This window comes from Eublepharis macularius, chromosome 17 (genome assembly GCF_028583425.1).
Source record: "Eublepharis macularius isolate TG4126 chromosome 17, MPM_Emac_v1.0, whole genome shotgun sequence".
Classification (NCBI taxonomy): domain Eukaryota; kingdom Metazoa; phylum Chordata; class Lepidosauria; order Squamata; family Eublepharidae; genus Eublepharis; species Eublepharis macularius.
Window position 1 is genome coordinate 13,542,826 of NC_072806.1, and position 26,062 is coordinate 13,568,887.

Genomic DNA, 26,062 nt, shown 5'->3' on the forward strand with positions numbered 1-26,062 from the left:
GTCCTGCAGCATGACAATATTTCATTTGCTTTAGGCGCCTGCATGAAGGAGTAGAATGTGACACTTTTGCCCCTTTTGAGCAAAAATTGAAATTGACAGTGCTTAAAGGAGAGTAGAGAAGTCATGCTCTGCTCCCTCGTCCAGGAAGATTTATAGATGTAAGTGCACATATGAGGGGGCAACACAGTGAAAGGGGCCCACTGGAGGATATCTTGCTTAGGAGGCCCCCCAAACCTGGCGCTGGTTCTCTTTTCATGTGCACCTGCAACATATGCTGGAAACGTCCACAATGCGAGAGGATTTCTTGGCAAATGTCAGTGCTGAAAGGGTTCCTTTGAAGGTAATTTTGAAAGACTAAAAACCACTGCAGGAAATCATGTGCAGTATTAGCTGCTGGAAAGATCCTTCTTACAAATAATAAATAATAATAATAATATTTGATTTATATACCGCCCTTCGGGACAACTTAACACCCACTCAGAGCGGTTTACAAGGTGTGTTGTTGTCCTCATGATGATCACCCTGTGAGGTGGGTGGAGCTGAGAGAGCTCTGAGAGAGCTGGGACTGACCCAAGATCACCCAGCTGGCTTCAAGCAGAAAAGTGGGGAATCCAACCTGGCTCTCCAGATTAAAGTCCTGCTGCTCTTAACCACTAGACCGAACTGGCCACTTTATTGATGTTAATTATTCAGCGAAATCCATTTTTTTAATGATCATCAGTGATCACCATGTGATTTTCCTAAGGGAGTCCCCGTGCAATATAAGAGGGGAAAATCTTGCTGTACTTTGTGTAGCATTAGCTAGAAGTGGCAAAATAGCAAATGACAAAAATCTGACAAAAATGTCTATTACGTTCTGTATCTCTGAGGGGTTTTTTTTTTTGATGCTCTCAGTTCTAAAATTCGAACTTGCAGGCTCCAAGCATTGAAGATCACCATGCAGCCATCGAGTTCACGGAGCTGGAAAACGTCTTCATTCTTCGCGATTTCAACTCAACCCATGGAACATTTGTCAACGATTGTCTTATCCAGAACGCAGCAGTGAGAGTGAGCCCTGGAGATGTTTTACGATTTGGCTCCAATGGAACAGTCTTCGAGCTGATGGTAGAAAGCGCTCCTCAGGAAAAGGTAACAAACAAATTTGTAAGGTCAGAATAAGAGGACCCATAGTGGTAGAGCATCTGCTTGGCATACAGAAGGTCCCAGGTTCAGTCCCCAACATCTCTAGTTAAAAGGATCAGGTAGCAGGTGATACGAAAGACCTCCACCTGAGACCCTGGAGAGCTGCTGCCAGTCTGAGTAGACAATACCTTTACTGTTCCAGCAGCAAGCTGAATATTTTACTCAGTTAATCAGTATGTTCTAGGACTAGAATACTTACCTATAGTTTTAAGAGAAGTGCATCTTGGGAGTTGTAGTGCCTTACCCCACAGGTTTCAGTTCCTGGGGCATTCAGAGCCCCCCAGAACTGGTTAGGGCCATTTCCTCCTTTGTTCATTCACACCTCAGCAGGGAGAGGAGCAAGTCCTCTCTTTTTCCCCCCCACTACATTCACTGGGTCCACAAAGCTCCACCATGGACCTTTATGCATGAAAGATGCACTCTCTCATTATTTAGTAAGAATTGTGAGTAGAGATACCTTGAATGTATGAAGTTAAATAAAAACAATTTAAGTTGTAGCCCGTGCGTGTGCGTTGACACTTGACGACAAAGGGTTGGGATTCCCTCCTTGCGTCAGAATAACACCGACTTCGAGAAACCAATGGTCTGATTCAGTACAAGGCAATTTCATGCATTCCAACACTTGGCAGACCCCTTTCTCTCGGTTTACTTCTGGCATGACATGCTGTAACGAATAATAAAGTAGGTACTTTTTGCCAGTCTCAAAAACAGGAAAACCAGGCCATCCACAAGGAAGGTAGATCAGGTATGCAGGAAAGCATGGTTGTATTTTAACCAAAAAGGGGGGGGGTGATCTCATGAGGATAGAGTGAGCTTCAAGAAGCATGGAATGATAAAAGCAGTTGAGAGAGGGGAGGGAAAATTAGCCTGGCCAAGTCCCTGAAAATTGGGGTGGGGGGGTTCCAAATTGTTTTCCGCCTCTTGTGATTTCTTACAGTCCTCCAACTTGTTTGCATTTAAGTTACACGGTGATCTGAGACATTCCTTTGCTACCATTGCCATTGCGTCCTCCAGGCAGAAGCTAAATCTGTATATTAAGAGCAGTTTGAAGGCGTTAACTATCCCAGCTGTATAGCTATGATAGCAGCATGATGCGGTGTAGTTAAGTGAGGTTGCTGGACTTAAACTGAGGAAACCCCGGTTCAGATTCCCACTCAGCAGCTGAAAAGAAAAGTACTGCAGTAAAAGCAAGGATTTTTTTTTAAAAAAAGCAAAGCCAGTAAGGTACAGAGTTATTAAACAGAAACGTTCCCAGTTTGTGAAGTATTTCATTGATCGTTTGCAGCCATATTTAGAGGCACAGCTCTTCTTGTCTCACCAGAGGGAGCTGTAGTGTATCTAAGCATGGAGCAGGTTTTTAGAGCTGCCTCTGATGAAGATCAATGCAATTTTCAGTTGAATAACTCTGTACCTTCTTAGCTTTGCCTTTGTGTTTTCTTCCAAATCCCATGTTCAGCCTGCGTTATGAACAGGCCACTTTTTCTCACGTCTGCCTTCGAGCCAGTCGCTGCCTTTCTTTCAACCCAACCTGTTTCCCTGAACACCAACAACACTGGAGATCTAAGGCTAGCTAGTGATTTTTCCACTAAAGGAGAATGGAAGCAGCTCTCGCTGATTCACAGTGGAGACTGCATACGAGAGATCTATGACTCCCCGTGTTGAATACCGACATCCATCCATTACACCATATCTTCTCATCTGCAGTAAGAGATACCGGAGAATTTACACAACCTAGAAAATAGTTATGATATTTTATGGTTGATGAGATCCATGATAGAGGTTTATAAGATGGTGCAAGCTGTGAACAATGTAGATAAAGAGAATCTCTCCCTCTCTTTCCCCCGTTGGGGTCACCCACTGAAATAGATGGGCAGTAGGTTTAAGAGGCACAAAAGAAAAGACTTCTTCAGCTTGTGGAAGCGACTGCCCTGAGCTGAGATGACTCTAAAAGGCATTTGGACAAATTCATGGAAGCGAGATCCATCAGTGGCTTTTAACCACAATGGCACAATGGGACTCCCAAGTTTAGAGGCATGATGCCAGGGGACCCCAGCTGCTGTTTGTCAACAATGCACTTTCACGCTTTGTGAGTTTTTCAGCAGGTTCTGGCCTGCCATAGTTATAAACAGGATGGTGGACTAGAAAGACGTTTAGTCTGATCTTCTCAGTATGTTTCCTTTGGCTCCAGCTCCCTCCGTTGCTGCCTTCTCCGCAGGCCTTTGACTCTATTCCTTTTTTCTGTACAGCCATAGCCCATCCCTGTGTAGATGTTAGGGAGATGAGCACCAGAGGTGTATGGAAGTGTTGCCTAGAGATGGGCAAGCTTTTGGACAGCGAACAGAGGTTTTGTTTTCCACGAGTCTTGGAGAATAAACATGGACATGGAAGTGCAACTAAGGTGCATGTTGCAGGACTTGAGGAAGCAAAAGAACATGTTCTTGGGCCTGTGCATCAAGGCCTGCTCAGTGTGTTTGCCAATACACACACATACATACATGTGTGAGATACAGTATGTTAGGTGTGATACGTATCAATATGTACGATACCATATATGCTCCCCCACCCCCTGTATGGTTATGGTAGCTTTCTCCTATAACCATACTTTACATCCATGAAATTAGACATGTAATGCATGGTGACTGAAGAAGTGTCCTCGCAATTGCATGGCAATATTTTTGTAGTTGAAGCTTGCAGGAGACACATATTGGGATCATTGCAACTTATATGCCCCGTAGCTGTGAAGTCTCCACATGCATAGGCCCTGGGGAAATAATTTCAGGAGACACTGCCCTGCATTTGATAGTCAAAGAGCCTTTATAACAAGGGTGTGAGTTACATTTAATACAGACACGTTCAAGGCTTCTCCCAATGTGTGGTGTTTCCTGCTGCAGGTGTCATGCCCACCGGTGTTACGCCGTGCTGCCTGGCCTGGGCAGATAGTCACAGAGACGACAACACCTCTAACAGCCGCATCTCAGTTTCCGTTCCTTCAGTCTCATCCATCGCCTCATGCCAGCAGTAGCTGGACCTATGGAGCAAGTGGGACTTCGCCGCGACCGCCACTCAGGAAGAGACCCGTGAATGCTTGGGGCAGAGTGGTCTCGGCCCCGTCTTTCTCTCCCAGTGCTTTCAGCAGGCCTCCTACAGATGTATTAGGTACTGTATAACCTTTCTGTTGGAGCCCCCTAAAATGCAACCACTGCTGTGCTAGGAAAGCTTTATTGCTATTCATTTATATAGTGATATTGTGACACTTGGTGGAGTAATGTAAATAAAAATGCAAGTCTGTGCCCCCAAAGAACTAAACGTCTACAGTGGAGGAGGCAGCGAAGGGATGGGAGAAGGAAAGGGAGAAAAAAGAACAAGCAATTGGAAGAGTAACGAATGAGAAGCGGCTTCCTAATGGTTGGAGAGGAGGATCAGGGGCGGGGGTTAAGCCAAAGACTTGATACAAAAGGTGAATTTTGAAGAGGAGTTGGAAGGCAGAGAGAGGTCTAAGTGGGTCACCATGCTAAAGGTTAATTCTGCCTACAGCCACAGTAGTTACTCTTAAGGACATAAAATCTGAATATTTTAACATTTGCACGGATTAGCTGTAATTCATAAAATTAGCATATAATTTACATGAACCCAGAAGGTGCCCGCTGCAGCTGTTGGCGTGTTTTATACAAATAAGAAATGGTAAGAACGCAAAATGATGACGTACCTCTTTTTTTCCCCTTTCCTGTATTGCCATCTTCAAATGTGGAGAACAAAGCCAAGTATGCCCTTGCAGAAGATATGGGCTCCACACAGCCTTGAAATCCTGGGTGATCTCAACACTGTTACACATAGTACAAAATATAACTGCAAGACCATAGTTATACAGTGTGATGTGTTTTTTAAAAACCCACAAATACACCAATTGTTTTGCTTCGTTTCAAAAGAGTCTCCCCGCCCCCGCCCCCAGACATTTTGGAACTGTAGGCAACAGTGACCTTCATGTACACTTGAAACCAAGCGGCAAAGATGCACATGTGTGAATTGTCATCACAGCACCCTCTCACGATTCTTTTTTAATAATACTGTTTTGTATCTTTTTCTTTCCTTCCAGGAAATGGAACTGCTCCTGGTCCTTTGTCAAATACCCTTCATTCCGAGTCATCTCCCAAGGAGAAGGTGAGGTGAATATATCTGAAAACATTTGATCTCCGTGACGTTCCTGCTCATGGCAATGAAGTGTGATTGATAGTAACCAGATGTCTTGTTGACCCCTATTGTGGAAACATCAGCCAGCTTAAAAGACAACTTCTTCCAGGCTGCTGCTTCCCACATTTCTGGTCGGGTGCTTCATTGTTCAGTTGGGAGTGGGGGAAAGCATTCTGAGGAAAGACCAGTGCATTTTCCCTTTCATTCCTGGCCGCTGTCACACGTACCTTGGTGATTAGACTGCTGTTAACATGCTGTAGCAGCAGACTGCTTTGAAAAACACCTGTTTTTCAAAATGCTAGGGGCCTGCCAGAATTAACATACACAACCAGCGCTTTACCAGCTGCACCGGCTTCCGGTTTGCTTCCAGACATAATTCAAAGTGTTGCATTTGACCCTAAGAATCTTGGTCCAAAGTACCATCTCCACGCATATGAGTTTGCCTACATTTTGAAATGGGCCGGGGGGAACCCATGAAATTGTCTTCTCAGTTGCCAGCCCTGGACTGTGGAACTCCCTCCCTCTTGAATTAACAATATCACATTTGCAGGCATTCCAGCAGAACTTGAAAATGCGTTTGTTTCCCAAGGGAATTCCAGCTTTATTGGTGTCTCTTTTCTTGAGGTTTTAGTCCTGCTTATTGGCTTTATGGATGGTCCAATGTTGTTGTTGGTACTATATTAGGGGACTGTGGGGACTGGCTGTGCTGGAAGCAGACCCGTAGACGCAGGCTTCCAAAACCAGGGTCATGTGGGAACGGTGTTTTAGTATTGACCTGATGAGCATATCTACAGGACTGCCTCTCTCTCTCTGTGTTCCACCACGGCAGCTTCGCTCATCTGAACGGGATCTTTTGAAGGTGGCTCCCTGTGCATGGGCAAAATCAGCACTGCCCGTACACGTACCTTCTCTGTGGTGGCCCCCACCTTATGGAACAGCCTACCTGAAGATGTCAGGAAAGGTTCCATTCTCCTGGCTTTTCACAAACAATGTAAAACTGAATCATTCAAGAGAGATTTTTTACGCAGATAGGAGGGCTGTACTGTAAGGAAGTGGTCTGAGAGGGATGCACCAGTAGAGGAATAGGGACCATAGACCTTACTACTATATGCTGCTGTGTGCTATCTGTTGTTTTGGGTATGATCCTCCTTGGTAGTTTGTTGTTTATTGTAACAGTCTTGGAATTGCTTTTGTTCTGTTGCAGCATTGCTTCAGCTCTGTACTGGATTTCTGCTGGTCTTAAATCTTTGCAAATTTGCATTTATAGATCCTGTTTCGTTGTTTATTGAAAGGTCCTTGAAATTGACTCGACTAACTCACACTGTCTAATCTGCCTTGAGTCCCAGTGAGAAAGGCGGACTATAATAACTTAAATGAATAAATAAGAATTTTACCAGATGGTAAATTGGAGGGTTCAGGGCATGTTTTAAAATATCATACAGATACTTGAAATTCATCTTCACGTCAGGTGAAATTTACGTAAAACGAAACCGTGACTAAAATAAAGACGCTTGGCATCTTGTACGAAATCCAGGGTGCATTTTGTTGGGGGACAAAAAGAAAAGTGAAGCCTGTTTGGAGCGCTGTATCCTTGAAGCTATATGAGACTTGGGGACCTTGTTTGGGTGGAAAGGCGGCATGTGAATGTTTTAAATAACATAATATTCCTTTACGCCTAGGACAGGCTCATTACAAGAATGGAAAATGAAACCAGCCGCCTCTCAGTCTACGAAAGCGAGTCCGGTCACAAAGATACTGTGATAGCAAATCTTCAAGGCGAGCTTGCGGCGATGACAGAGAAGATGGTGGGAGCTCTCGCCAGGAAAGACACTATGTTTAATCAGAAGCTCCAGGCTCTTGGCCAAGACATTCAAGCCAAGACAGAAGAAATTAAAACTTTAAAAGAGCAGGTGGGGGGGGGGGCGCTGTCAAGGGTCGCTCTCAGAATTGTCCTCTCTGTAATGTGTTGCTTTCACAAAAGATCTCTCTCCTCTCCGACCTCATCCTTCTTCCTTCCCTCCCAAAGGCGCTTATCCACCTGTCTATTAATCTGATTGATGCTGTAAAGCAACTTAAGTTACCTTAATATTTTGCCAAGGGGAGCTGCACGGCTGGGGTCAGCGTACCTCGAGACAGAGCAGTTGCCAGGGCCAAAAGCTTCTGGCTAAGCCCACTGGAGGCTGGGTTCATTGCTGGGGAGGGCAGCGAGAGGGGGGAGAAGGCCTTGACCTCCATGCCACTGCTTGCGGGCTTTCTGTAACCACTGGTTGGCCAGTGTAGGAAATGGAATGCTAAACCATCGGCCTGATCCAGCCAGGCTTTCGGTGTTCACATGGGAGATGGCAGGAGGAAGTCTTCAGAGGGGAATGAACGAGGAAGGAAGAGAACAAGTTCTGCCACAGCAATGACACCCATTCCAACTGTCGCTGTGGTGCCTGAGCCTTAGGGCCAAGCTACAAGTGATGAATGACACTTGAACGGCAAGTGAACCGACTCTCGTGTATTCCTCCGTGTTCACTTTGTGATCGAGTGGAGCGCAAGTGAACAGGGAAGAATACACGTGAGTCTGTTCACTTGCCGTTCAAGTGTCATTCGTCACTTGTAGCTTGGCCCTTAGGAAGTGATAAGGGAAATGCATCCATCATTCAGGGAGGTTGAGATTACGTAGGGCCAAGCTACAAGTGAGGAATGACTCTTGAACGGCAAGAGAACAGACTCACGTGTATTCCTGTTCACTTGCGCTCCACTTGATCACATAGTGAACACGGAGGAATACACGTGAGTGTTCTCTTGCCGTTCAAGTGTCATTTGTCACTTGTAGCTTGGCCCTTAGGCAGTGATAAGGGAAATGCATCCATTCGGGGAGGTTGAGATTACGTAGGGCCAAGCTACAAGTGAGGAATGACTCTTGAACGGCAAGAGAACAGACTCACGTGTATTCCTCCCTGTTCACTTGCGCTCCACTTGATCACATAGTGAACACGGAGGAATACACGTGAGTCTGTTCACTTGCCGTTCAAGTGGCATCCGTCGCTTGTAGCTTGGCTCTAAGAGCCAAAGACAATCAAGTGCCTTTTGGTGCAGCATGCTTACTTGGGTGGCCTTGTTCCAGACCTGGTCCCACAGCCAGCAGCCCTACTTCACAGGTTTTTCAGCAAGGATGCGCACCACACAATGCTTTGCTTTGTTTGCTATAGAAAAGCCTGATTTAATCGAAACGGATGTGACCGCCCTGTGTTTGTCTTTCCTTGACTGCAGGTGGCCCACCTGCAGCAAAACACAAGTGAAGTGTTGTACCATTCCCTTTCCGAAAGAGACCTCCAAATTGCACACTGGAAACAAGAGACCGAGAATTTGAAGAAAAGCAATTCTTTGACTTCCGGTATGTGTCAATAGCAAAAAGCTCCCGGGGTGTAGCTTGCTGCTTTATTCCCTCTGTTGCTTATGGCGCATTTATCTGAATGAAAATACTTCCAGGGTATTAAACATACATCTCACCATTTCTTTTGGGATGCTCTCAGGAAGGCCAAGAGCATGCTTAGTCTCAACACAACACTTCCGTGCATCCACTTGCAAACCATACATTCAGCATGCAGGAATGACAGTCCAGACGTTTCTCAGCTGTTGCTCTCCGTTAGATGATTCCAGAAGTTGCTCTAGGTCAGACTGCTTCCTGGATTTGGCCAAAGAGGTTTAAGGCTCTTTTTGTTGTCCATGTGCCCAATTGGCTCGTTTTATGTATTCCCCACATTTTTATCTGACTGCTCTTCCTTGGTTTGCCTGCGGGTCCCCCCCCCCCCTTAATAGTTCCGTGAGTTAAGTTAGGCTGAGAGATGACAACCAGTCCTGGGACACCCAGGAAGCATTTGGGTTGAGCAGGACTTAAAACTAGATGTTTCTGGCCCAGGTGCACCACTAGCCAGTATTTCCAGAGTAGCCATATTTGTCCATTGCAGCAACATTAAACAGAAGCCCACTGGAACATGGAAAGACGAGCCAAATTTATTCCAACATAAGGTTTCACAAAGTCAGAAACAGTAACCCATCAAAGGGAAATTGGTCCATTCAGACAAAGGGAGGGCCTCTCTAAGCAGAATTTATTGATGTCTGTAAAAGGTGGGTCATTGCAAGGTCTTAGCACCCATAGTGATTGAGGAAACCAAAGGCCCTGTGCATGTCCTGTACCTGTTTTCCACATTCTACTTTAAGGGTGAGTCTAGAATTTAGGGGATCAGATGGCAGGTTTCCATTTCCCAGGCTTTAGATATCCAGGGGATTTCAGCTTGGCATGCTCCCATCTTGGGGTCTCAACAACTGAAAGAGACTGACGCAGACCATGCCAACATCCAGCCTGGCTTTCCTCAAGTGAGTGTTGGGAGTGGGCCGTTTACAACTTAGTTACCTGTTTAATTGGAAGCATCTCTGCATTTTTTTTCCCTGATTCATGGGCCGCTGGAATCCAGCAAAGGTAGTTGGCATGCAGAAGCAGGCTGGCACACATAGGCACACTTGTGTACAGATTGCGCCACTCAAGCAGACTTGGTTGAAATGGCCAGGATTGTGCGCCCCATCTAGGGCCCCTGGTTGTCACACAGCAGCACTCCTGGTTTCTCCTTTTCCGTGATGCTAATAAGAAGAACCCTGTTGGATCAAAGAATGGTCTAGCCCAGCATCATGTTTCCTGCAGCAAGACAGCTCTGAAGATGCATGTGACAGCAACAGCCCCCAGCAGCTGGTGTTGAGTGGCATGCTGCTTCTGAACCTTCTAGCTATCATGGCAAATAGCCATCAGTAAAGCTCTTACCTGTTTATTTGTTGAATCTCTCTCTAAAGCCATCTGAGATAATGGTTTTCACCACAACACAAATAACTGGGCAAATAGGTAACTGTTGATCTCTGAGCTCCTCCGTGCTCTTTTCTGCCTTGTGCCTGCTGTCCTGGCTTGGGTATCCTTTGTCTTAGTGCTCGTAAGTCCAAGCGCTCCTTGTCTTGAGTCCTACTTGTACATGTACATGTGGAGATAGGCTGTGGTTCGGTGGAAGAACCTCTGCTTTGCATGCAGAAGGTCCCAGGTTCAATCCCCAGCATCTCCAGTTTAAAGAACCAGTCAGTAGGTTGTGTGAAAGACCTGCCTGAGACCCTGGAAGCCGCAGCTAGTCTGAGCAAACAATACTGACCTTGATGGACCAAGGGTCTGATGTATTATAAGGCAGCTCCCTGTGTGTTCATGTCTGTTCAACTGGTTTTGACCATGGAGATTTTCTAGGTGGGGCCTTCCCCGTCTCCCAGCTGATTGCCAGAGCAAACATCCAGAAGCCCAGAAAGTGTCCTGAGGAGATGGAAGACCTTTTCCTTACCAGGGAAGCCCAACTCCGTCAGCTCACAGTGGGAAAGCAACCCAATGTCATCGTAATTTATCTAAGCCACTTTAGTTATCCTTTAGGATCAAGACACTGAGTAAAATTCAAGCTCCCGAACAAACTCTGAATCTTCTTTTAAAGTCATGTTCAGCTATTTCTCTGATTTAAGCACCTGTTGGTGCGAATGTCACTTGTTTTGTTTTTCTACTGTGATCTATATTTCAACTGTGATCTACATTTTGGTTTTTTTTCCTCCAGGGCTGGTGACCAGTTTGCAAAAAGACATTACGTCAAAGGAGCAGAAGATACAGCAGCTGAAAATGGACGCTGAAAAATTAAAGAGGGAGAACAGGGAGAAGGATAATCAGCTTGCGCACGTATCTGCCCAGGTGAAGAATCGTGTTTTTTCATACACTGCTTGGATTGGGGTAATAATAATAATAACATTCGATTTATATATCGCCCTTCAGGATGACTTAACACCCACTCAGAGCAGTTTACAAAGTATGTCATTATTATCCCCACAACAAAACACCCTGTGAGGTGGGTGGGGCTGAGAGAGCTCCGAGAGAGCTGTGACTGATCCAAGGTCACCCAGCTGGCTTCAAGTGGAGGAGTGGGGAATCAAACCCGGTTCTCCAGATTAGAGTCCTGTCGCTCTTAACCACTACACCAAACTGGTGAGACTTGTACCAGGAATCATAATTTCTTTGCTGATCTTCCAGCCACTTTCAGAACTGTAAGTTAGGAAACTGATGATTCCACAGTCCATCAGGCAGCAAGCAAAGATCAAAATGCAGGTTTTTGTTCCAGCGACTCCTAACAGAGCTTTGAATCTTTGCCCTCAAAATATGGACTTGCATCTTACAGATGCATTTAACTTGCAAGATCCTCCATTGCGTAGTGTGTTCCTTCACTACAAGGGGCTTTCTGTTCATGCTGCCCTGCACTCCTGGGAGGAAGGTCAGAATAGAAATGTTGAAGATATCTGTGGATCACAAAGTGCCAACACGTTGAGGGACTCATCTTGATTCCCCAGGTCAAAATCAGCATTTTGGAATGGGCCCCAGAAGCTAACTGAGGTCCTGTCTAGCTCTCTGAATGCAAGTGCTTCTGGGCCAGCTGAATTTTTCAGATGTTTTTTTCAAAGGAGCTGCACATAGAGGGCAATAGAGTAATCCAATCTAGGGATCAGCCAGGCGTGTATAATGGTGACCAGTTTGAGAAGGGATACAATTACAAAGTAGATAAAAGGCATTCCTGGTTACAGATGAAGAAGCCAAGCTGGAACCGCAACTACCCTTGGCACAAGCACAATCCCTTCAGTGTTAATGACTGCAGTACTGCAACGCCAGTGGTAACTGGCTATGTGCATGATGCTATTCTTTTCCCATCAGCAGTACATGGCGGAAGCAAACTATTTGTACCATGTCATAGCTGCATGTCATAGATGCTTTTAAGAACTCAGTTAATTGGATTAATATCTAATAGTTTATATTTGGTGATCATGCCCCAGCACTGCATTTTAAAATCGGTGTCAATATGTGTTTTATATTTAGCATTGCTACCTTGCCCAAGTGCCTTCTTCGGTGTCTTTAAGCCTCCTGAAACTGGGAGGAACTGGTCTTTTCCCTGCAGAATGCATATCCGTTTGCTTACCACCTGAACTTAGGACCTAGTTTAGTGTAGTGGCTAAGATCTTGTTCCCCTTTCTTTGCAGACGTCTTGAATATTAAGGGCCCTGGGGCTGGATGAAGGCACTGGCTCAGGATATTATGTAATCAGTCAATCTTGTTTGTTGCCATTATTCTTTATATAAAGAACTATCACTTAAATAGATCTTTCAAGCTCAGCAAGATCATGCAAACACAGTAACGTATCCTTGGTCTTTGTTTTCCTTCGTTGCCGTTCCTTGCAGTGTTCTAGAATTAAAGGTGAAATGAAGCGTGAATTCAGAGACAGAGAAGTAAATGCCTATCAGAATGTGAGTTAGCGTTCAGTTATCTTGCTTGTTTAGCATGCCTGATGCAAGAGTTTTAAAGCGAGAAGGACTTTCTAACTGATTAACACTTTAAAAAAAAAGACTGGATCTTGACTTGTCGGTTAACTTCATTACCGTTTTGAGAAATGTTAGTTCTGTAGGAATCAGATGGACGCTTTAGCTGAAAATGGCTAGAACGTCTTATAACCCCCTAACCAAGACGAGGTCTGCACGTCTTTCTTACTTACTAATCTAGACTCTGACTTGCCTCCGTGTGACTCCTGTCCCCCCCCCCCCAATAAACTGATTCTGTTTTGCTTGGTATCTTCAGCGTATCACTGAGCTTGAGCTGCAAGTAAAGAGGTCGGATGAAGAAATGCAGAAGTGCCGCACAGTGCAGGACACCTTAACCAAAAGGCTTGCAGAAAAAACGAAGGTAAACTCCTGATTCGTTTTGCAAGAAATCCTGCGCCCTGAAGGGCAGCTCACGAGATACGTTTGCTAAGGAGGGATTACTGTTCCCGATTGTACAAGACAGTTCCTGTACAAGTGCAGTTAGACACTTTTTTGGTTTATTGCCAAGTCTGGGTTTCCTGTTTTCAGCGTTTAATTTTTTCCTGCTTCTCAGCTGGCCAAAACTAAGGTGTGTATGCAGGTAGTGTACGGTGCAGCCACTGTAAGGGACATGGGACAGGAGATGGCCTCCTGGGCAGAAGTGTGCCAGCTGCCCTACTTTGCACTGTGCCAGAGGAATTCTGTCCCACCAAGCATGGGATGAGCCTTTCTCCTGGCCCTGAGGCCCACAGAACGGCTCACACAAAGTCCTTGCCCCTAGTTCGTATATGTAGTGCGCTACTAGAAGTGACTGTCCATATTCCTTCTGCGCTCCTCATATTGGCCACCAGATGGCGAAGAAATCACAAACAAACAGACCCTGAAATTTGATTTCATCCAGCAGAGGGCAGGCATGCCTGAAAATGCACATGCCGACATGCTTAGGTTGATGAGGCTAGTTCATATCAAAGGGTTTGATTCCATTACCAGTGACAAGAGGTGAACATTTTTTTAATGAGGTTGCTTATTTCTAGATCGGCTGCAGGCAGGAAATCATTCAGTGGCCCTTTGGATTTCACATCCTTAGCTACAGAGGGTGAGAAAAGTTTCCAGTACACCTGCAATAAAGATGAAGGAGGATATGAAAGCCTGAAGTTGCAAACAGAAATGGGATGTTCTTTCCCCTGGTCTCTGTGCATGGGGGCTACCTTCCTCCCCCACAGGTTTGGGGCTTGTTCAGAAGCAGCTTTGAACCGTTCTCAAGTTCTTGGCAATGGATTACCCCACCAAATCTAACCATCCGCCCAGGGGAGAGTCTGACTGTCTGTGGATGCCTCACGAGAGGCGAGTGACTTCCTTCCATCTTGGTTTTCTTTCAGCTGCTCTTTTAGCCATCTCTGGTATGTTTGAAATTCACCAAGCATCACCCTGCGTGTTTTCAGGCATCCTGTCAGCCACAGGGACTACAATTTTTGAATTAGTGTATTTGCAAGTAGTTCAGTATGAATATCTCTTTACCTACAATTCAAAGAGCAAATTGCTTACACCCTGTATTGGTAAAGCCAGTGCAACTCTTTGTTTCAGTCTCAAGAGGAGCTGCAAAGGGAATGCGAGAGGAAATCGCAGCAGTTACAAGAAATGGGGCGCAGAGAACGCCTTACAAAGTCGGACCTCGAACTAACAGGAGCTCAGGTAGGGTGCGGCTCAATCTGCAGTTACTTTCGATGGGCTGCAGTGCAAGAGAGGGGCCATAGTTCAGGGAGGGGGGGCATGTGTGTGTTGCATGTCTAAAACCCCAGCCATCTCCAGTTGAAGCATCCTCATGCAGCAGAGAGCCAAATAGGTCCAGATGCTGGTAGTTCCGTCATCAGAGCTCGCAGCATTTTTTAAAACAATTATTAGGTATGTGGGACCTCAACTCAGAATGGATGGTGGGAGGTTACCCCCACCCCACCCCGCCCAGTGCTGTTTTCACCTCTGAAATGGCCCCAGGACAGGGTTACTCTTTGCCCCCCCCCCATCTGATTTACCCTAGAGAGGACTGAGAAGGCCTCTGCCTAGAAATTTGGAAAGCTGGTGCAAGCCAGAACAGGCAGTTCTCGGCAGCTGCAGTTCAGAAAGAGACTCGCTATTAAGAGGACCTTTTCAAATATGCAGAAAGTGAAAGGAGAATTTGCAGCTCACACATGCTGTATTCCCAACCCCCAGTGACAGGCGTGGAGGGAGCGGTTGAATTTCCTTGGAGAGGGCCAGTTCTCAGAACCCAGGAACTGCAAAGACCCATAACAGCCTTCCCATTTTCAGGCCTCAACAGAGTCAGTGCTGTTATCAACTTGCGCAGCTAGGGGAGGGACGTCTTGCATGGGAGACCAGCTGAGGAGCGGGAAAGGCTAGTTAGTCCCCATGGTGGTCCCCCCCAAACAGACCAAAGGGATTGTCATGCTTTGTCTCAAGACTTTTGGTCTGTGTTAGTGGCGGAATTTAGTCGACTGGCTGGTGTTGGCATCAGAGTCCTATTGCAAATGGCCTCCCTCCCATACTCCAATGTTAAATCCCTTCAGTTTAGTTAATGATTTAGATTATAGTAAAGAGTCCAGTAGCACCTTTAAGACCAACCAACTTTATTGTAGCATAAGCCTTAGAGAGCCACAGCTCTCTTCGTCAGATGCATGTGACCAAGAGAGCTGCGGCTCTCGAAAGCTTATGCTACAATAAAGTTGGTTAGTCTTAAAGGCTCTACTGGACTAACACAGCTAACTCCTTTGGATTTAGATTATGGCCCTCTATCCTGAAAGTTTGGGGCAGGTGACAACCTTTAGAAGGATGGGGGGAAATCTCCATTATGAGTCACTCAAAAGGACAACCAGGAGGAATTACAGAGGAAAAAATATATTAAAAAGAGTCTGTGTGCTTTCACCTAAAAAAGGAGGGGGAGGGGATTTTAGAGATAACTCTCTCTGAGCCACTCTGTGCTGTCACTTTGGAGGAAAAGGGAGGGCTTGGCTCCTCTTTTCTCCCATAGCATCAGAGAGCCAAGCTACAAGTGACGCCTGACACAGGTTGGACACTTGTCAGCTTCCCTCAAGTTTTGATGGGAAATGTAGGCATCCTGGTCTTGCAGCTGTAATGGAGAGCCAAGCTGTAAGACCAGGACGCCTACATTTCCCATCAAAACTTGAGGGAAGCTGACAAGTGTCCAACCTGCATAAGGTGTCACTTGTAGCTTGGATCTGAGAGAGAGAGAGCAGTGCTTCAGAAGTAACAGTGACATATAAGGAGAGAGTGGGTTAGGTGAGAGCTGGTGTTGGAGAGGCCTGCACTGCAGCTCAAGGACTTTCGAGACTTTGATGATGGCGTCTGGCCTCCTTCTGCAAAAGTGAGCTCCATTGTTCCAAGGCTAGTGTCTGAGCACTGCCCTTTTTTCCAGGAGATATTTCTACGTCAGTGTGACAGAAGTGCACATGCACAACCTTTGTCCAGCATGCCTCGTGGAGGAGAGAGTGGTTGTTTGGCCTCTCCCCCCTGCAGTTTTGGGGCAAGGATTAGAGGTGTCTGCCGTTCGCTGAATTCATCCACCGTGAGTGGTTTTTCACCTTTCTGTTTTTCCTTCTGTAGGTGAAGCGTTTCAGAAGCCAGATTACTGAACTGCTTTTTTCACAGCCTCCAGAAAAGTCAGTATCAGATCAACAGGTAAGATCCTTTTTAGGACTGTGGGCGGGTCCCAAGAGAAGGTGTGCTGTAGCCACAGCTTAGAAGCTCTGTATTAGCCTAGAAGCTCTGTATTACTGTTAGCAAAAATATGTTCTACCTCTTTAAATGGTAGGAATCATGGGAATGGTAGTTCTTCACTCTCCCCTAAGGAGAGCGGGGTAATTTGAGATATCTACAGCTCATCTTCCTGCCTTAAGTGTTAGTTTATTATCCCACTTCCCCTCTTTGTCTGTAACTTCTTCACTCCCTCAAGCAAGGATAGAAAACCCATCATGAATTTACCACTGTCTATGAATGGATCTAGCTAATAAAGATTAATCTACTCAAGTCTTAACCATGTGTGTTCGCTCACTGGCTCTGAACTGCAAGTAGGAGCCAAACTACAAGTGATGAATTACGCTTGCCTGGCAAGTGAACAGACTCACGTGTATTCCTCCCTGTTCACTTGCCATTCACTTGCGCTCCACTTGATCAAGTGAATGGCAAGTGAACAGGGAGGAATACACGCAAGTCTGTTCACTTGCCAGGCAAGTGTAATTCGTCACTTGTAACTTGGCTCTGAGATGCCTTTAAAGTCTAGGCTTGAAAGGACAGTGTGTTGAAGCTATCCAGGATCAGCCCTTATTCAGCTGTTCCCAGAATAGAAGGTGACTCTTGTGTTGCTGGCTGTGCCATCTTCTTTAACGGTTTTGGTGTGCCTGAGCCACTGGCAATCAACACTACTCAAGGCAGATCACCTTTGCTATTGTGCGACGGTCAGCTCACAACTGTCTGCGAGGTTGATGGAAAGACTCTTGGGTGACTCATCTGGCCAGTCTGACTATGGGGCGTGTGCCAAAGAGGCTTGGGAAAGGGAGTTTTGAATCTGTCTCATGGAAAAGAAAACACAAATCTGATGTTGCTTCAGGACTAGCGCAACCTGCTCTTGTAATGTCAGTTCATTTCCAAATGCAGGTATAGAAGGGGAAGAAAATATGCATATTTGCTCACCAACTCACTTCTGCTACTATGTGTTTGGAAATAACCAGATATTACAAAAACACTGCAAAGCCTGGCCTTGCCAGCCTAAAGGTCCAATCCCATTTCCTTTCTTCTTTCACGGTCTTCTGTCAATGCATCCCTTGACATAAAGAATCCTTCTTTTTAATTTGTAATGCCTGGAGGCACCATTTGGCTCTTCTGGTTAATGGGTTGGGAGAGGGGCTATCATGGGCTTGAAGAGAGGATAATTTTGACCCCCAGAGGTCAAAATTGACCCCCTGTACAAGCACCGAGTCATTACTGACTCATGGGGAGATGACATTTTCTTGGCAGACTTTTTACAGGGTGGTTTGCCATTGCTTTCCCCAGTCATCTACACTTTACCCCCAGGAAACTGGGTACTCATTTTATTGACCTCGGAAGGATGGAAGGCTGAGTCAACCTTGAGCCGGCTAGCTGAATCCAGCTTCCGCCAGGATCGAACTCAGGTCATGAGCAGAGCTTGGGCTGCCCTGTAACAAAAGTCTGCCATGAAAACGGGTTGTGAGGTGATGTCCACCTATGGGTCATTAATGACTTGGTGCTTGCACCTTTACGTTTGACCCCCGAAGAGGTGATAAATATAAATTTAACATTACACCAAACTGTGATTTGCTGTTTGGCTGGGCAGGGGGGGCGGGGTGTAAGTGGATGGAAGTCTCTGAAATAAACGGAAAAAATAATGCATGTGTTTCTTCCTCTTTCCTCACCAGATCGTCAAAAGGATCAACGAAATTAAGGGGAGCAGTGAGGAGTTTTCTCGGACAGAGAACTTGCTAAGGGAGGAAATCCGTCTCAAGACGTCCAAAGAGAGGGCACTAACTGAGCAGTTGGAGCTGCTGAAGAAATCACTGGAGGGGTTTCAGGTAACACAGGCTGCCTGCATTTTTTTTTCAAATGAACTGACCATGCAAACCTGCCCCTGAAGGCCTTTTAGCATGGGCTTCTTTTACCAATTAAAACTACCGAGAGGAGCTCCCTGCTTAGTCCAGTGAGGCAAGTGGGTTTGTGAAGAAGGAATTGGGCCTGGCAGCTGAAGCCAGAATCCACAGCAGCTGCTCCAAGCAGCCAGACAAAAGCAGGTTCTCAACAGCCTAGATGAAAACTGGGGGCAGGTTGCCAACTCCCTGGGAGGGGTGCGGTTGTGGAAATCAGGACCCAGAAATCTTGGCGTTGGTGGTGGCTCTGCAGTGTCATCAGTGAATTACACAGCTCATCCATGCCACTGGGCCAGTAAGAGTAGAAATACACATTACGAAGTACCTAGGGACACTCAAGTGCACCTCATTTCATGTGTCCCCCCCCCCTAATTTCCCATGCACTTGCTCAACAGTCACATTTCCATTTGCTCCACGTGAGTACCTTCACACATTCAATATCTCTGCTTTGCTTTCCTTTCTACCCCTGCAGTTAATCTTTGACAAGGAACTTCTCTGTTCACAACTGCCAAATCCCCAGTTTCCCCCACCTCCCACCTCCCTTCATTGAAAGGCAGATCTCACACCTTAAATAAGTGCAAATTGGCGAGTCAGAGGAGCCGTCCATCCCTGAGAGTTCTCACTGCAAAACTAGAACTGAATTGGCGCACTGCCCTGCGAACTCAACTCGGTGGTGGGATTCGTATTCGCTTGCAAATGCAGTCACACAAAGGGAGCTCTGGTGAAAGTGGCATGCACACCTGCTGAGCAAGAGACAGCCTGCATGTGAATTGAGGACCACACACAGAATCCTGCACTTGAGCGTCCCCCAGGTATTTCTGTGTGGGGGCAGGGAAAAGGCAGGGTGAGCCTCAACATACACCTTTGCACAACTTGTGTCCAGAAGCCTATCTATTTTCTGAATAGGGAATAAATGTTACGGTTTTTTCCATGGCACCTTAGTGATTTCTCACAGCATAAGAGCTTAGGGGCTGGAGCCCACTTGATCAAAGACACAAGAATTCTGCATTTGGCAAATGCACGTATACAGTGGGGTGTGTGTGTGTGTGTGGGAGGGATGTCAAGGAGTGGGGTCAAAAGGCAATGAGCTGAAAAGGGCTGAGCAAGTACATCTTCCTGTATCTGCAGTCTAATGGTTTGCAGTCTAAAGGTGTGTGGTTTGCACACTGGTACCAGCCCCCAAATCTCTGGGGGCTCTGAATGTGCTTCTACCGTTCCTTCATTCCCCCCCTACTCATGCTGGTAAGTGCCATCTGCAGCATCCAACAGCTTTCCAATCAGTGTATCCATGCGGGGCTGGAAATCTCAGAACCTAATAAAGCCCCTGGGTGGGGACAGTGTATGTATGTGACAACAGACAGTTCCCAAAACTTCTCCTTCGTTCAATCCGGGTACCTTTCTCAAACTGTTGAAAACTAGGTTAAGTTGAGAGAGTGACCAGCATGCCCTGAAACTGTCCTGCATGTCAGGAGGACTGTGGAACTTGTGCTCTCAACGTTTGTTGATTCTTCCAAGTCCCCTGACGTAATGAGAAGATAGGAAGGCTGCTGAAATAAATAGGCAAAATGATTTATTACTGGTGGAAATCGGTGTTTTGGCAATAATCTGCCTCGTTTTGTGGGAAAAGATTACTTGTTTTCTTAGCTGGGTTGCGATAGAAACGATCCACGGCAGCCTGCATGCTCGGGGTATTTTGGTTCTTTCCCTTTCCCACCGTTGTTTCTTTTGTCAGGCTTTTTTGAAAACCTCCTACTGCAGCAACAGCTTGAGAAAGGAGGTCTGCAATCTTCAGAACCTGAGCTTCGCCCCACCGGTCTCCTGGATCCACATCTCGGTGGCTGAAGTCTCGCACAACTTGCTGAGCTGGGTGGATGCAGTGGAACGTCTCCTGTTCGACGTGGGCCTTGACATTTCCAACACCGAGAAAGGTTCTTCTCTTTCTGTCCCATTTCCTTTTATCAGTACATTTATGCATTAGGCAGCAAGGACTGAAAATTGGCCTCGCAGTCATTTCGTATGACTGGAGGTGCAGCCAAATTGCGTGATAGCAGTATCTCAACCTGAAAAAAAAACCCAATTCCAGCATGGGTTCTACACACTTGGGATGAAACTTCAGTCATCGTTCATGCTAACAAAATATTTCTGTTAAAATGGGTACCAGTTTTTCCATCTGTTGTGCATAAATGGCACGAAAGAGACAAATTGAGAAGAGCAGCAATGAGAAGCATGCAGAACAAAAGGAATTTTGACAATACTGTAAGAAATGACAGAAAGGGGCACATGTTGTAGGTGCCTCCAGAGGACTCGGAGGGCACGTTGATGCTGCAGCTTCTCTGTGTCTTCATGGGAAACAACCTGGGGGGAAAAGCAAGCAGCCTTTTTTCTAAGAACACTCCAGTATTTGTTAGGGCAAGACTCGGGTGCAGTAGTACCTTAAAAACCAACTAGATTTCCAGGGATATAAGCTTGGAGCTTTGATTCTTGAAAGCTCATCCCGTGGAAATCTGGTTGATCTTTAAGGTGCTACTGCACCCGAATTTTGTTCTTCCGCTACAGTCCAACACAGCTACCCACCTGAAACTATGTTTATTAGGGGAAACCATGACAGTACATAGAGCAATCGATACTGGCAACTCTTTGGGTCGCTGCAGGAGCAGCATGCCCCTTTGGGACCTGGATGCTCCACAGTAGCTTGCAATCAGGAGGTCGGTCTGGGAGCAACTTGCGGCCTTTTCAGAAGCCATGCAAACAGAGAACAGTGGAACAGAGTACCATGCAAACAGTGTTTGCTAGATGAGACATGACCAGACCATCACTCATGCATCTACTTTGGCCATGAATGAGAAAGCAAGGTGGGGTGTTTTCCTCTACCATTTAAAGCAGCACAGGAGAGAGGGCTCTGAATCCCCATTCCCTCCTGCTCTTTACCTCCAGGCAGTCGGTTCCTTCAACCAGTTCTGGCTCTGATGCCAGATAATTCTGAGTGAACTGAGACCAGAGAATAAGTGGAATGGCAGGCCGAAGAGAGATAATGTGCAGAGGGGAGGGATAGCTCAGCATCCATCTCTGTCACTGAATTGATTGCTAAAAGCAGGTACACCCTCCCTGATTGGGACAATTAGATGAAAATAAACACCTCTGCCACCACCCTGTCTGGATGAAGTGGCAGTGCTGGGAAACCGTCAGTGGGACTTTCTGTGTGTTGTATTATGTGCTGTCAACTCGCCTCAGACCTATGGCAACCCTATGAATGAAAGACCTCCAAAATGTTCTATCTTTAACAGACTTGCTCAGATCCTGCAAACTGGAGGACGCGGCTTCTTTTATAGAATACATTGAAAGCCTGCTGTACCTCTCTAGTACATTTTTATCTTTCCTTCAACAATCTCAAGGTGGTGCGCGTTGTTCTCTATTTCTCCATTTTTATCTTCATGACAACCCTGTGAGGTAGATTAGGCTGAGACTGGTTAGGCCAAGGTCAGCCAGAAGGCTTTACGCCCAAGTGTGGGATTTGAACTCAGGCCTCATCCAGCTTTGGAGCAGCCAGTTCTTCCTGTTGTCTGTGAACAGCCAGCTTAAAAAATAAGAGGCATTGATTTATTTGGGGAATAAAACGCGGTCCATCAGCTGGATCCCTGCACCCGGACTTCCACACCCGTATCAACAGGAAGTTCTAATTATTAGACCAATGGAATTTTTTGCAAATGCACACAGAAAACAGAGCATCTGGGGGAAGTAATAACATTTCATAAATAAGTGAACTGCAATAAATGTGAGTAGAATTACTTTTGACAAAAAAGGCTTGGTTTTGATAAAGATGTCCATGTTTTTAAAAAGTAAATAGAACCCCCTTCTAGGATTAGGTGGATAAAACCTCATCAGCAAAGAGTTTGTCTCAAATTGAATATATGTAAAAGGAGGCTCTAAAGCGAGACTGACGACAAGCTGCTGGCCCCATTTTCCTTGATCGAGATTTCTGGAGTTGGTGTGAAATGAGTCCAGTTTGGTGTTGTGGTTAAGAGCGGCAGGACTCTAATCTGGAGAGCCGGGTTTGATTCTCCACTCCTCCTCTTGAAGTCAGCTGGGTGACCTTGGGTCAGTCACAGCTCTCTCAGAGCTCTCTCAGCCCCACCCACCTCACAGGGTGTTTTGTTGTGGGGATAATAATGACATACTTTGTAAACCGCTCTGAGTGGGCATTAAGTTGTCCTGAAGGGCGGTATATAAATCAAATGTTGTTGTTGTTGTTATATAACTTTTTTCCTGGCATGATAGGAAAAGGCTGATTATCCTCACAACAACCCATTGAGGTGGGTTAGACTGAGACAGAGTGATTGGTTGCCAAAGTCAGCCAGAAAGCTCCATGGCTGAATGTGGGATTTGAACTCAGGCCTCATCAAGCTCTGGAGCAGACAGTTCGTCCTGTTATACAGGAGCAGCTGGCTTTGCAGAGTGCTGATGGACCATCCCCTGGGGGCAGTTGTTAACAGAGATGCTGCCAAGATACCGCTAATAGAAATGCTGCTGAAAGGCATTTCCTCCACTCAGAAATGTAGGGATTTAATAATGCTCCGTTTTAAGTACAAAGGTGAGAATTGCTTCCCTCCTACTTGGTCTTTGGCCCAGGTTATACATCAAATATATCAAAAGAGCTCCCTTCCTCTCCCCACACTTCATTTTGCTGTTGCTGTGGCAAGTGGCCAGACAGTGAACCACTGGCGGGAAGAGCCTCTCCCTCCCTATTTCTACCTCTTCTCTTGAATATAGCCCCCAAGGTGCCTGTGAACTTCCCTCGAGAGAGAGTGGAAAAATCATTGACGTTATAGAGAAAGGAAAGGAAAAGGTCCAAGATTTGAGAGCTCAGATGAAACTGTTAGCTGAGGTTCTTACATAAAATTCTGTGGCTTCATAATTAATAGCCAGTCTGCGCTATGCACAACCGCATTCCATGAAGCACGGAGAAGGGGTGTCCTGGCCGGCACATCTACCCAGCAGCAATCATTCTACTTTATTTTGCTTCATTTATACCCTGCCTTTGTCCATGTTGGGGACCCAAAGCATATTACATTGTTCTCTTCTATCTTCACAACAATCCTGTGAGGTAGGTGAGACTGAGAATATGTGATTGCCCCATGGTTACCCAGCCAGGCTTCTACGGTGCAGCAGCTTGTTCATCTTGGACGAGGGTGGATGCAATTGCTGGTATAGGAAGTGAGTGTGTGGTCAAGACACGTTTTGTAAAAACAATTTTTGCTGCAAACTGGAAACGCGGCTTTCTCCATATGTCTTGATCCAGGAGTGGTATTTGTGTCCCAAATGTGGCAAGAACTTCTGTACCTGGAGTGTGGCAAGCACTTCTGTAGCTGGAATGCAGCTAAAACTCCCTGTAAGCAATGTCAGTCTCCGGAAATGCGCGTGTGTGTTTGTGAGAGAGAGAGAGAGAGAAAGAGATTGGACTTCAGTATATCTCATTTTTATCATGCCTTTCATGTGAAAAACAACTGCACAGAAGGTTAGCTTGAGAGAGAGGGGGGGCCAAGCTACAAGTGATGCCTGACACAGTTTTGATGGGAAATGTAGGCAGCTTGGTGGAATGTTGGACAAGTGACAGTTGAAAAGTCCATTGGACAGCAGTCGGAGAGCCAAGCTGCAAGACCAGGACGCCTACATTTCCCATCAAAACTTGAGGGAAGCTGACAAGTGTCCAACCTGTTTCATTCGTCACTTGTAGCTTGGCCCAGAGTTCGTAGCCCAGGGTTAGTAGCCCAGGGTCATCCCATGAGCTTCATGTTGGCCAAGTGGGAATTTGAAGCCAGGGCTGCCCAGTCTTAGTCTTCCACTCTCTAAGCACTGCACCACACTGCTTCTCACCCAGTTCTTATTGCTTTGTAAGGACTGGCTTCATACATGAAGAAGCTGCTGGACAATCACTTGAACACTGTGGGCGAGCTCCAGACATTGCAGGTAAGAAGCCTTCCTTCTGGGAAGCGCTCCCAAGTTGGTTGGCTTGACGAGCGCTCTGATGATACGACTCTTTCATTGCAGACCCAGCTAAGGGCAGCCGAGGAATCTCAGCATTCTCTGCTCTGGGAGAAGATGAATGAAATGAAAGCCAAACTTGAGAAGGCGTTTCAGGAGAGAGCGGAAATGTTTCTGGAGAAAGAGAAGGTACGGGATGGGTAGCTTTTAGCGTTTCATGAATGCTGTCTTTTGGAGCAACAAAGGGCATGTATTTATTCCATAGAAGTACTGCAGAAGGCCCATTTTAGAGCAAGGCATCTCAAGCGCAAATAGAAATGGCCAAAAAGATTTTAGAAATGAGGATCTTACATAAGGAAGCAGAAAGAGGTGCCTGTCCTTAAGTAAAGGAAAGCGGAGGACCAGTTCTTGCGCTGCTGGTGTGATGCGGTTTTTCTGTTTTGTTTGTTTCTCATGCTGTTCCAGTAAAGTACAGATCCAGGAAGGCAGATCTGATAGCAGCCTGGTATAGGCTTAGGTTGTAGAACTTGGGCATCATTGGTGTTAACCATGGTTTCTTGCCTTAATCCTAATTAAGGGCCCCACTTATACTGCATAGCTTGCCAACCCTGGTAGAACCTGCCTACTGCCTTGCAAGCAGAGAGGTCAGCAAAGTAGGGAAAACTACCTTAACCATGGTGTGCTTGCTGCTGGTGCAATGTTGAACCATGGTTTATTGAAACCATGGTTTGAAACCCCACCCTAAAGTGTAGCTTTGCATGCTAGTTTGGGCTGATGTTATCCATTCTCTATCCCTCTTTAGAAATACATATCTTGATCCTTCCAGCAATCCTTCCCATCACATGAGCAGCAACCCATTCGCACCATCTTTTCAGTATTGTGATATTTTCTTAATGTCAGGCTCTTCATAGCTAACAAGTTAACACCCCAGATTTCATTAGTTAATCTATCATCGGGCTACTTATGCTTTCGTTTGTCTAAGAAAATGTTCACACATGAGTTGAAAACTCTTTCCCAGGTTTTGGAGGAGACAGCTGCCCTGGAGAAAGAAAAATTACACAAAGCTGTAGAGGAAGAAAAGAAAAAAGTCCAAGACTTGGAAGCTCAGATGGAGCAGATGGCTGAGGTGTGTAGAAGTCCGAGGAAGCTGGCTTACAACATCTTTGCACCTTTATACTTAAAATCACCCCTAATAAATGCAGTTATATTTTGCATTTCAAGAGTTCCAAACACTCTGTTGGATCATGACCCTTTTGAGCTATCGGGACTGAAACCATGCTTTGTGCAGCGTTTGGGTCTTGGGCTAGTATCGAGAGTTCAAAATGTATAGTCAGAGGGCTGAATGAGCCTCCGAGCTAAAAAGGCTGTCCAAAACGAGTGCAGAAAGGATTGGAGCCAAAACACACGTTAAGAAATACCTAGGTTCAGCACATGTTCTCTTACCTCAAGGTTTGCCGGGATCTGTAGGCGTCCTGGAAGCTTAAAGTTTAGCATTTACAGAGCAGCAAAAAGGGGAAGGGAAATACAGGCGCCTGTATTTTAAGCTTTAAGCTTCCAGGACGCCTTTAAGCTTCCAGGACGCCTACAGATCCTTTAAGCTTCCAGGACTTTAAGCTTCCAGGACGCCTACAGATCTTTAAGCTTCCAGG

The 26,062-nt window shown here is 46.0% G+C and overlaps 1 protein-coding gene across 1 annotated transcript in view; it reads left to right on the top strand.

Annotated features, from left to right (window-relative positions):
• Nucleotides 1–289: 289 nt before the first annotated feature.
• FHAD1 (forkhead associated phosphopeptide binding domain 1) overlaps nt 290–26,062 on the top strand; it is a 44,560-nt gene continuing 18,787 nt past the window's right edge. The window contains exons 1-15 of the mRNA XM_055001798.1: nt 290–340; nt 916–1,128; nt 4,074–4,338; nt 5,276–5,340; nt 7,050–7,280; nt 8,629–8,752; nt 10,989–11,119; nt 13,043–13,147; nt 14,350–14,457; nt 16,381–16,455; nt 18,210–18,362; nt 20,167–20,362; nt 24,328–24,398; nt 24,480–24,602; nt 25,432–25,539. Of these exons, the coding sequence (XP_054857773.1) occupies nt 290–340; nt 916–1,128; nt 4,074–4,338; nt 5,276–5,340; nt 7,050–7,280; nt 8,629–8,752; nt 10,989–11,119; nt 13,043–13,147; nt 14,350–14,457; nt 16,381–16,455; nt 18,210–18,362; nt 20,167–20,362; nt 24,328–24,398; nt 24,480–24,602; nt 25,432–25,539 (2,019 nt within the window). The remainder of the gene's footprint in view (nt 341–915; nt 1,129–4,073; nt 4,339–5,275; nt 5,341–7,049; nt 7,281–8,628; nt 8,753–10,988; nt 11,120–13,042; nt 13,148–14,349; nt 14,458–16,380; nt 16,456–18,209; nt 18,363–20,166; nt 20,363–24,327; nt 24,399–24,479; nt 24,603–25,431; nt 25,540–26,062) is intronic.